Below are 13,009 nucleotides of genomic sequence, written 5' to 3'. Positions count from 1 at the left end.
AATCCCCCAACGGGAACAGAAAAAGTGCAAATCCTATTGCTCTCATTCGACTTAGTAAAATTTAAAGAAAGCATTTACTCAACCTATTTTTCATTATTAGGTCTTTTTATAACTTATAAATTCGGAAAATATTCAAATTTATATTTATTTATATTTTTATAATTTATGTAAACGTCTTAAAAAATGCATCAAAGAAATCTTTTTAAATGTATGAATTAAAATAATTTTAACTCGAGAGAGGCGGACTTGAATTGATAAAAATTACATTTTCAAAACTGATATTCCACATGAAGGAATTAAAACAATTTATTGCACATATTTTGTAAACTTATTATAAGGAATTAAATAATCTTAAAAGATGAAGACTTTTGGTGAATAGGAACCTATGCGGCGGCCGCTATGGAAATAGAAATAAATTAGTTTTTGAGATATCCTATTCTTATAATGACATTTTAGGCAGATGGAAAAATCGCGCATTAAAAATAATAGAATAATCTTTACTTTTACGCTGAAATCTGAAAATATTAATTTTTCTTAATTTAACGCTTATGGCCGGGAATCTTTGCGCTCTCGCGTAGTTGCGAGGTGCGCAAGACATCGTGATCGTCCTCCCACTTTTCTCTATTTTTCTGAATCGCAAAGAAACTCGTTTTCACCGATTATAGGAAGTATTTACGAAAAAAGCTAAATTCCAACAATATAAAAGCTTAAGAAAATTATGTTAATGTAGATCGTAACTATAAGAACTGCGGCAGTCACCGATGAACTTCTTGAAGAAAAGAATTCCTATCTCGGAAGTCAGCTCGGTGCGTCCCTGAGTAAATCAATATGGCCTCCAGCTCAATCCAGCTACATGCGAGACACGCGGGTGCAGAGCTGTTTTTCGAGGAAAACCAGCGGAATCATTCGGTTCTGGAGAAGTACAATTAGCTTGCGTGGAGTTGAAATGCTTTTAACTTACGGTTTTCTAGATGAGGAACATGAGGAAGTGTGTGGCTACTGATAACCGAAAGTGCAATTAAAGTGTGAATAGCTCATGGACAGCCGTTCATGAGCCAAAGTCGTAAGCGCGAACACATCAGTTGATGCATTATCGTTACGGAGAGCCTTATCGTGGCACGCCGGTGGTTGGGGGAGCCTCGTAAGAGCTCAATTCGGGCCAGCTTTATGTCCAAAAGTGTACTTGAGGGTGAAGATGGAGATATGGCGGACAGAAATGGCGAAGATAACGTCTGCATTCAGCAAATTTTGCAGGAAATGACCAATGAGTTCAATAAAGGCGTGAACCCTAACAAACCCGTGGAGAACGAACGGCCGCAGAAACCTAACGGTTTGGAGGTGCCAAGTAAGGAGGTTTTTGAGGTTAGAGTGGAGAATGACTGGAATACTGCTGCAAACTGTGTAAACTTGACCGGAAAGAACCTCGTCGAGAAATCTCTCGAGGAAGCGAAGGACGAGATTAAGGAAACTAAGGAGATTAAAGACAATCAAAGTGCGAAAGATGAAATTCATAAGAAGGACGGGAATATACCAAGGATTGTGTTGACTTTTAGGACCATCGATGAGAACACTGATTCTGGCAAAAAAACAAAGATTTCTAGTTGCTCGTCAAATCTGACATTAGTTCCTGATGAGTTGGTTAATTGCAATCAAATTGGGGGAGTTTCTGTTAAGATAGAAACCTTTGATGAAAATTCCGAAATAATTGATAAATCGGATACCGAGGAGGGTAAGGTAGTAGAAGAGGAAGGAAAACATATCGAGAAAAATTATGAGAGAATCAATTCTAAGGTTTTGAGCCTGGATGATATGTCAGTTGTGGACATTGTGGATAATACAGAAGAAAGTAAAGACCATGAGATTCCTGTGCTGGAACCTGGTATAGAAGAAAATACACAAAATTTACCATTTATTAAAAAAAAGAGAAGAAGATTGAGGATTCCCAGGTTTGTAATTTTTGTTGATTTCATCAGGCTTATGTCTTAGCTTTGTATACACTTACAATTTTGTTTTGAGATTGTATCTCATTACATAATCTACACATCGCATATTGTAAAAGTTGTAAGCATTGTAAACAAGCTTTGTTTTGCAGATTATTCAGTGACCTTCGATAACAGTAGAATTAAAAAAAAAAAAGATAATTTATAGCAAAAACAGTTAAGATGATATAAATTGCATGTTGTAGATTATTTAGAAAAAAATATACCCATGCTGCATATAACTTTTCTTAATGTTACTGCAATTTAAAGAAGCATTTGGTAGGTTATGTTACAAAATGTGCAGTATGGTTTTTTTGAGTATATTCTGTTTTTATTAATTATATGTTATTTGACTGAATGCACACTAGGGACCATTCAAAATTTTTCAGAATGCTATTTTGTCGTACTTTTTTTTATCCCTTATAAGTAAAGTGAATAAATTTATTCTTGCAATTTCTTAAAAAAATAATTCATTTTTTTTTGCTTTACAATGTTATACTTTTTAAAAGTGTATTTTATACTCATATGGAAACGTTCTTACTGTATAGACAATTTGTTAAATGTTTTGTACGCAGCATTATTTTATTAACTTTCTATTTCGTCATAATAATTAATGTGCATAATTTAGTGTAAGATTTCACGAGTTTTTAGTCAAATATTACTAATTCTCCATGTAAAATTTACTAAGTAATTATTTATACAATTAAGTTAATTTAAATTGAAAACTATTTCAATTTAGGAACAACAAAATAATGACTGTAAGCCTAAATATTTCAACAATTTTAAGCTATCAAAAATATAAAATCATTCTCAGGAATTTTTTTAAATTGTAAATAAAGTTTCATTAAAATAGCTTTATTATGCTAAGAAAAGCACAAAACGTGTTATTGCGATCATACTAGCAACATATGGAGGATCTTTTTTTTCCAATGTCAGTCTGGAAAAAATTGCAACACTTGTGAATAATTTTTCATGCAGATATATAGCTGTTACTTATGTTTACTTTTTTTACTCTTTCTGAATTGAATTATTCCTCAAAATGGATACATAATAGTTTCTTGGGTTACTGATCACGAAATTTCTATCAGATGTGCAAAATTCAAAATGCCGGATCGAAGATGGCGGACTTACTTTTTAGAAAATTTCAATTTTTGTATGAAAATCTGTATACAAGGCTTCTCGTGGTCGCTGATTGCAAATTCATGATCAGATTAGCAAACTTAAAAATGGCGGATCCAATATGGCGGACATACTTCCGAGAAATCTTCATTTTGCAGATATAAATTTTCCACAAGATTTTTTGGGTCGAACATTGCGAGTTCATGATCAAATTTGCAATATTCAAAGTGGGATATCCAATATGATGAACTGGAATGAAAATTTCGTGAAATTCTGTCGAGGAACATACTTTACAAATCTGCGTTATCTAATTCTATCGATGATTCGTTTCTGTATCGTCTTTCGCCATAATATAAAATGTTGCCCGATTCTCACCACGTGGAGGTAGACGATTGCCGAAAAAAAATATATTTTTTTTAAGTATGTCCCGCATATTGGAGCCGCAATTTTGAATTTTGCAAATCTTCTAGCAAATTTATGATCGGGTACACAAACAAATATTATATATCCATTTTGAGGAATGCTTCAATTCAGAAAGAGTAAAGAAAGTAAACTGCAATAACCTCTATAAATCTGCATAAAAAATAATTTACAAGTGCTACAGTTGAATCCATTTTTTCGCACATAATCGATCGTTTTCCAAAAAAATGTCACTGGAAAAATGTATTTTTTTCATTTAAACTTGCCAAAAAACAATTAAAATAAATTTTGTTTTATTCAGGCATTAATGGCTTAAATAAAAAAAAACTTTTTTGTGTATTCAAAGACAATTATCTCAAAATAAAATGTACCCATTACATTTTTGGTTATAATTTACTTTTCTTAGTATAGAAATTCCATTTTTTAGTTAAAATTTCAGAAACGAAACAAGTGTGAACTAAACAATTATTCGAAAACAGTTTAAGCTAATATCACATCCATTATTCAAACTATTTAGTTGAAAATGTATGGGATTTTTTGTTGAAATTTCATATGTTTAGTAGATAATAAATCTTTATGGTTTAACATTCGTCTTTCTGGTAGAAAATTCAACTATCTGGTTAAAAATGTATGCATTTTGTTAAGAATTCAAATTTTTAAAATATGCTCTTATTTAATAGATATACGCATTATTATTATATTTTTCGCCTTGAATCACACATTGCGTAATTTTTTCTATGGAGGTGCAATTTATAATAATTACCTATTTTAATTTTGATAATTGTTAATTATATGCGGTTTAAATTGCGCACCAATAGCGGCCAACAATGCAGTAGCTCTGTATGCCAAAGTTGGGATTACTGGGCGAAGGCGCCTCATAAAAAGCTGTACGAATAAAATCGGCGAACGTATGGGAATGAATGGGAGAATTGGAGAATATAACATTTTAGAATATTTGTGAATATTTAGGAATATGAGGAAATATTGAAATAATACATGGGAATATTTCGTGAGTGTATGAGAAATATCAGAGTGGTCGACCCTCGGTCTGCGCAATTACAAAAAGATGACCGTTTCGAAGATAAGTTAAATTGAAAGTTAAATAGAACCTTATGCACGTATGGTCCATCCTAAGGTATGGAAAATTCATCGTATTTGTTCCTAACAGCTAACATTTTCTTATGATTTTTGTAAAGACTGGTATCCGAAATGACAAAACTTCGGACGCAGTACAAAGGATCTGTGAAAATTGCAGATTTTACCGTCTAGTTTTTAAAGAAGAGCCCTTAAAGGTGATCAATGTGAAGTTTGAGCATCTTCAATTTTTTGTTTGTTTGTCCGTATGAATAGTTCTTTACATTCATAGTGAGCCTTGTAAAACTTTGAGTTGAAAATATCTAAGTCCAGTTAGAGCGTTATTAAAATTGAATACTTTTTAAATTAGAAACACTTGAAACTTAAGAACTTTGTATTAAAAGCGTTACTAAATCGACAATAAAAAAATTCAAAGCGTTTCCACTCAATTATGTATTTAAAGTATTCACAATTAAATAAGCTTAGATTGAAGCATAACGGCTGTGGCTACGTGTACAGAATTGTCTGTACGAAAAGCCGGATTTTTTCCGTACGAATAGCCCAACTTAGAAGAGGAACTAGCTGTCCTGACATTTCGACCAAAATAGCCAGATTTTTTCTGTACACGTAGACAATGACATTATTAAGAGAGTAATACTCGTTTGTTTGAAAGACATTAAAAAGAGTTGTAGCTTCTTATTTTCCGTAGTTTTTAAGTAAGTAACTTATAACTAGTGGCACAATAGGCTCTATAGCTTAAGCGTCAGGGGAACCCTACGAGGACTCCCCGCCCGCCTATAAACTACTTTATAACTATCTAAAGTGAGGGTTGGAAGGGAGGGTAAATATTAAAATTACAAATCTGAAATTCATAAATGGTGTTGCATTGATAATGTAAAACAATTCATTCAGCAAATATTATATTTGTAAAGAAAACTAATAGAAAGCTTTCTTGAGTAAAATCCTCAGGAAAAGAGATGAAATGTGCATAATTTTTGCAGTGAGTCTGAAGGAGCACCAAGTCCAAAACGCTCCGCGCGGCGAATGTGTAAAGAGCCCCTGAAAAGTACCGTTCTCGAAAGTGCCATAGCTAGAAAGGAAAAATCGAATTATACGGCCGAGCATTCGCAATTTAAACCGATAAGAAAGTACAGCAAACCCGGTCGACCAAAAAAGATATTGCAGGCAAAAGAAATGATTAAGCAATCGCATCCCAAGGTATTCGAAGCACGCCACGATCTTATGAACAGCGCTGCCGAAACAAATAGTAGTTATAATAAAATGAACTCGACTGTAGAAAGTTCTAAAATCTTTAGTTTTACCGAGAACTCCGTATGTGATTCAGCAGTAGATGATTGCCAAAACTCTTCCGCAGAATTTGATGGAATGCCAAAGTTATCTCCAATAATGAAGAATACAGATCCATTGCAAACAAAATTATGCAATCCTGTAGGTAGTCCAAATAGTGAAGACGGAAACATATTGGATAAGGATAAACCATTTTTGAGACCTGCCACTGGTAGAACTAAAAGGGAAAGAGGTCGACCAAGAGGTAGTACAGGAGCTAGGAAGATTGCTAAGTCTGATTCTTTCGAAGGTAAGGATTTTAATTTTAATAAAAGATGGTGTGACCGCTGGACGAGGAAACCGAAAAAAACCTAGAAATATTCTAATATCTTCTTACCAGAAATTAGAAAAAAAAATGTAAAGAAACTATTCCAATCGCTTCAAATGTAACTAAATTGGTATCGTATGAAATTAGGCCATTTTTATTGTGTTTCATTTGAAATTATTGTAAGTTTGCAGATATCCATTTATAACAATTTCAAAGTATAAAATAATTCAATTTACAACTCATAATTCTAAAGTTCTTTACAAATATAACATTTTAATTTTCAGTAAAAATAAAAAATTTTAAAATACAGTTTTGAAGTCTTAAATAATAAAACATTAAAAGTGTTTGAATTTCAAAAAATTTGATACTGAAGCTTGTGAAGATAATTAACTGTATACCTAAATTAAAGATTTTAAACATCGAATTACAATATTTAAAACTGAATAATAATTAACTGTGGGTAACTTTAAGAATGGAAATGAAATTGTAAGTTTTATCCTGCTGTATCAAAGCAGAAAGCGGTCACTATGTCCTCGCCCTACTCCTTCTATTTGTATTTTTGTTCAATTAAGGGCATGCTCTACGGTGACCACGTGACGAAAACAATTCTCGGTTAGAAAAAAATTTTTTGGTGTTCACTATGTCCAAAGACAATGATATATCGCTCTCAAAGTTTGGGATATAGAAAAATGAGACAATAGATTGCGTTTCTTTATTTAGTTTGAGTAATAATTTTGAAAAAAATTATCCAAGTCAAAATAAGTGGGTAAAATTATTTTAATTTTTTTGGTGTTCACTACGTTCACACGGATTGAGATATTGTGTTTAAAATTTGACAGATAAAATAAAAAGCACTAAAGAACGTTTGTATACATCAATATATTTATAATTTCAAAGAAAGTTTATTTATAAGTTGATGAAATAGGATATTACCTGTCGAATTGTAGCACTTTGCAGGTATTTTTAGTTTGATGCATTTCAGATGTTTTCATTCCCGTATGTTGAGCACTGGCACAAATTTCGGACTAAATCGTCTAAAAGTTCTAAAATAATAACATAAATAATAACTTTTGAAAATTCGTTGCAAAACAACAAACAAGTATCTGCATACCTATAACCTGTAATTATTTTCCGAGCATTTTTAGCGATTTCTAGGGGAGAAAAAAAGAAACTTTAAACGTCGATAAGGTCGATGTGACGTAGCAAAGTACGCTTATGACATTTTTGTGTAGAAATGTTTTCATTTTTGTTGCCCTCACTACGTTTACACGGATTGAGCTATCGTGTTCCGGATTTGGAAAGTTATATAAAAAGGAATAAGGAACGTTTTTATATATCAAAATGTTGATAATTAAGAAAAAAGTTTTCTGGCGAAAAACTATAGGGACAGGAAGGAAACTTTTAATTTCGATAAAGTAGATGCCTCCATTTAAAAACAAAATTTCTTTCAACCTCAATTCAGTGGCGTAACTAGAAAATAGAGTCCCTCCCCACGAATATTTATTTATGAGGCTCTTTTCATTAATTCGTTCGTTCTTGTAAGTAAGCAAACACCTCAATTTAAAAAATTATTGGATATCTCCCCTATATTAGCATTTTCTTTTGATTTCATGAAATAAATACAATTTATCGGTTTATGTGCTCCAGCTCATTTGGAGGTTATTGCAGAGATAAAGAGTTTTTTAAATTCATTTTTAGACGTTATTTTAGCCCTCGGAAATAACGAAAGTGTTTAAAATAATTAACATATTGTACAGATTGTGCAAATGGTTATCCAGGGATGAATTTCATGGACTACATTATGCGATACGAGTCCTATCCGGATTTGAAGTTGATCTTATTATTGGGAGAAGTTGGAGGGGTTGAAGAATACGAAGTCTGTGAAGCTCCGAAGGCAAAGAGAATCACAAAACCTGTGCTAGTATGTTCCAAGTCCGATGTTCAATTTAGACACGCTGGATCGTTCGCGAAGAGCAATGTGGAAACTGCCCTTTGCTAAAAACACCGCTGTCAAATAACCCGGCGGTTATGTACCTGAAAGTTTGTTGTATTATTGTACAGGTCTCAGATTCACTAAACTATTGACAAAATTTCACACTTTTTTAAAAGAAGTTACACTATTTTAATATGCACTATTTGGAAAAATATCACACAAAATACACTATTTTCTCATAATTAACTGATAATTTAAAAAAATGAATATTCATGTAAAAAAACACTAGTTTTCAAACAAGAAGATTAATTTTTCAACAAAAAGGATCAATTCTTAATGAAATACAAAATGTTAATAAAATAGTAAAATTTTCAAACAAAAGGATTAATTTTATACCAGAGAAGACGAATTTTCAAGAAAATACATACGTTTTAAACTTTTAAACCATATATGTACAGGCTAGCCGCTGGACCTATAAATGACAGTGAATTTATTATTTTACAGGGAATTTTGCAAATAGAAGAAAAATGTATTCAAGTTCTATTTCCAAAGTTTTCAAAATTATTAGTTGAATTGTTATATTTTTCAATTATGACATTCAGTTTACAATACGTAATTCGAAAATACTCTACTTCTAGATTTTGAGGAAACTCGTTGTTAGTTTCTCAAATTTAATGGTAAATATTTTTAAAAGAAAATAATAATTGATTTGTGAAAATGGTTCTAAATCCGTTCAAAATTAAGAATTTCCAGATTTTACCGTTAAAAATTAAACCTATTATTTTCGAAAGTCGTAATCATTATAAAAATGGAAACATCCCATAGAAATGTTATAAACTAATTTTAACTTAAGGGCATGTGATACTTAGAAAATTGTCGATTTTACCAGTTTTAGGTTCCCCCGGCTTTTTTTCTAGAATAATAAAAATTTTGTCTTGAAAATTTGGGAAATGATAGCGAAAATGCTAACGGACGTCCCCACACACTTTTTTGTAGGTTAATTAAAAAAAGTTTTAATTGAGCAAAATGTGCAGTTTATCTGAATGTTCAATTGAAATGTGTTAGTACCTTTCATTTTTTACGTATACATTATTGAGCAATGAAATACAACATTTTTGAATAAAAAAACTTTTAATATTTAATTTCAAAAATTTAAAATTCAAGATTTCCATTTTGAGTGCTTTAATTTGTAGATTATTTTTTATTACTGAAAATGAAAAAAGTTTAGCCTAAGAGTTTGGATTTTTTTCATTTTATTGAACGTGAAAAATGTTTGCGAGCCAAAAAAAAATCCGAGAAGTGACCGGGAATTTTTTTCCAGTTGAAGATTCGTTATTTTAGTTGAAAATACAGCTGCTTGGTTGAAAATTAATTTATAAAGTGAAAATTCAGCTGTCATATTTTTAGTTGAAAATTTGACCTTTCTTAGTTCAAAATTCCAAGATTTGACTGATCATTTGTTTTTATTTATTAAAAGCTCGACTATTTAATTAGAATTTCACGCATTTTGTTAAAATATCGATATTTTTGTAGAAAATCATCTTTTTCTTTGAAAGTTAATCTCTTTGTTATAAAATTTTTTTCGTTCACAAATTAAGTATTCTGTACAAATATTTATCATTTCAGTGAAAAAAAACATCTTTCAGGTTAGAAATGAAATTACATGGTTGAAAATTAAGCTCCTTGGTTAAAAATGATTTTTATTTATTCATGATTGATCATTTTAATTAAAATTTTTTTTCTTTAAATGAAAAGAAATTTTGTTGCCAAAACTTGAACTATTTGTTTGAATTTTTTTTTCTTTTTTGATTAAATTTTTTTTAACTGAGAAGGTAGCTGTTATTCCAGTTGAATATTCCATCAATTTAATTAAAAATTCATCTCTTCGCTTGGACATTTATTTTTTGGCTACAAATCTAGTTATTCAATTTTGGGTTGACAATTTATCGTTTTTAGCAAAGATCAAATATGTTGTTGAAAATTCAACTATTTAAGTTGTAGATTTATTGTTTTCGTTGAAAACTCATTTTTGTGGTTTAAAATTCAGCTATTCCAGTTGAAGATTTATCATTTTAGTTGACAATTAATTTCTTTTGCAATTTTTTTCTGTGCTGTTTTGTTACTTTTTAAAATTATGTATAGAAAATATAGCCTTTTGAGAATGCTAAGTGACTCACTTAAAGAGATAGAATAGTTCTATCTTTTCCTATACCTCAACTTCTGTCTTTCAATCTTTCTGCTCCCAGAAGGGCCCTTCAAAAAAACTGTCTCGATCTGCTCTTGGCTGTAACTCTTTACTTCTCAACACTGATAATTCCCTATAATTTTACAGCAAGTAGGTCTGGTAGTATCGAAGCGATTTATTTTATCGGGAATGCAACCGCCCTGAAATGATTGAAATTCAATAGCACAACTGGTCCTTACGTCGGCATAATGTCATTTTCCATGTTCACGAGAGAAACCTTGCTGAGATGACGCAACTATAAATATAATATAAACGGGATACTCCTGGCGAATACAACAATAAGTCGTCCGTCTCATTATTCACCCGAAGATACGTACCCTAATCGATATTCATGAGCGACAGAATGCAATGACAAACCTTTAATATTCTCACAAAAATTCGAATTTTTAATGTATGTGTACGAGCAAAATTTTCAGTTAAAATACATGATTTTCAACAAAATAATTTGAATCCTCAACTAAAAGCGATTATGTTCGAACCAAATAGTTGCGATTTTTAATGCTCGGTCCGAGCTTAAACGTTGAGCATATTCTGGAGAGCATTTGCTCAAGATAAATTCTCAGGCATTTTTGAATTGTGCATCAGGATTTGAAAAATTAAATGATTTTAATCTTGAGTGCAAAATTAATAACTTAAAAATCCACTTTCAGTCGCACTTTTATTCCGGGTGGGTGGCCACCCTGATTATACATATAATTTTTCGAGTTTTCGTGGATTTACCTGTATGCTGAATATCGGGAAATGTAAGTCCTCGATTAGAAAATCAGAACCAAGTGGGTCCCAAGGATTTTCGTTGCATTCTGTCACTCCCAAATATCGATTAGGGTACGTATCTTCGGGTGAATAATGAGACGGACGTCTCTTTGTTGTATTCGCCAGGAGTATCCCGTTTAGATTATATTTATAGTTGCGTAATCTCAGCAAGGTGTCTCTCGTGAACATGGAAAATGACGTTATGCCACGTAAAGGCCATCTGTTCTATTGAATTTCAACAATTTCAGGGCGGTTGGATTCCCGATAAAATGAATCGCCCCAATACTACCAGACCTACTTGCTGTAAAATTATAGGGAATTATCAGTGTTGAGAAGTAAAGAGTTACAGCCAAGAGCAGATCGAGACAGTTTTTTCGAAGGGCCCTTCTGGGAGCAGAGAGATTGAAAGACAGAAGTTGAGGTATAGGAAAAGATCGAACTATTCTATCTCTTTAAGTGAGTTACTTAGCATTCTCAAAAGGCTATATTTTCTATACATAATTTTATTAAGTATCAAAACAGCACAGAAAAAAATTGCAAAAGAAATTAATTTTCCACTAAAATGATAAATCTTCAACTGGAATAGCTGAATTTTAAACCACAAAAATGAGTTTCCAGCGAAAACAATAAATCTACAACTTAAATAGTTGAATTTTCAACAACATATTTGATCTTAACTAAAAACGATAAATTTTCAACCCAAAATTGAATAATTAGATTTGTAGCCAAAAAATTGATGGAATATTTAACTGGAATAATAGTTATCTTCTGAGTTAAAAAATTTTAATCAAAAAAGAAAAAAATGTTCAAGAAAATAGTTCAAGTTTCGGCAAAAAATTTTCTTTCCATTTAAAGAAAAAACAAGTTTTCTATTAAAATGATCAATCTTGAATAAATAAAAATAATTTTAAACAAAACAGCTTAACTTTCAACCATGTAATTTCATCTCCAACCTGAAAGATGTTTTTTTTTCACTGAAATGATAAATATTTGGACAGAATACTTAATTTGTAAACGAAAAGAAGAATTTTTTAACAACGAGATTAACTTTCAAAGAAAAATATGATATTCTACAAAATATCGACTTTTTAACAAAATGCATGAATTCTTAATTAAATAGTCAAGTTTTTATTTTATAGTCAAGTTTATATTTTGAACTAACAAAGATCAAATTTTTAACTGAAAATATGACAGCTGAATTTTCACTTTAAAAATTAATTTTCAACCAAGCAGCTGCATTTTCAACTAAAATTACAAATCTTCAAATGGAAAAAAATTCCCGGTCACTTCTCGGATTTTTTTGTTCAAAAATGTTGTATTTCATTGCTCAATAATATATACGTAAAAAATGAAAGGTACTAACACACTTAAATTGAACATTCAGATAAACTGCAAGAATTTAACAATTTTTAAAATGAATGAGTTAAAAGATTCAGATTTAATTCTGGAACTATAAATCCACGTTATAATTTTTAATATTCTAGAATGAAGAATTAATGAACTTTAACATTTTCAAAATTGTATTATTTCGAAAAATCTTTAGCTAGAAACGTTAGAAATTGGAAAATTAATTTCTTTTAAACTAAAAATATCCTTCCCATTCTCGACAATTTACTCGATTTCCCTAGAAGAATTTAGAGGAGTGATATTAAGGTTAATGCCGTAAGAGTGACAGAGATGGTAATAAAGCACTCTTTGTGCCGCATTGTTCCTTTGGATGTAGGTCGTTCCCGCATGAGTTGTACAACTAGATAGTATGTGATCTAAAGGCTCGGGGTATGCATGGCACGCCCTGCAGCTATCATCGGGAATGTCTTGGCTCAAAATGTGGCGACGGTATGTTAAGGTGGAAATGACACCGTCTTGGCATG

General features: G+C 31.2%; 1 protein-coding gene across 1 annotated transcript in view; it reads left to right on the top strand.

Moving 5' to 3' along the window:
* The first annotated feature begins 822 nt into the window (after nucleotides 1-822).
* The window catches only part of LOC117180441 (histone-lysine N-methyltransferase EHMT1), a 75,647-nt gene continuing 63,460 nt past the window's right edge, over nucleotides 823-13,009 (top strand). The window contains exons 1-2 of the mRNA XM_033372939.1: nucleotides 823-1,946; nucleotides 5,594-6,189. Coding sequence (XP_033228830.1) covers nucleotides 1,168-1,946; nucleotides 5,594-6,189 — 1,375 coding nt within the window. The 5' untranslated portion in view covers nucleotides 823-1,167. The remainder of the gene's footprint in view (nucleotides 1,947-5,593; nucleotides 6,190-13,009) is intronic.

Source organism: Belonocnema kinseyi, chromosome 9, assembly GCF_010883055.1.
Source record: "Belonocnema kinseyi isolate 2016_QV_RU_SX_M_011 chromosome 9, B_treatae_v1, whole genome shotgun sequence".
Lineage (NCBI taxonomy): Eukaryota > Metazoa > Arthropoda > Insecta > Hymenoptera > Cynipidae > Belonocnema > Belonocnema kinseyi.
This window is presented reverse-complemented; position numbering and strand designations above follow the sequence as displayed.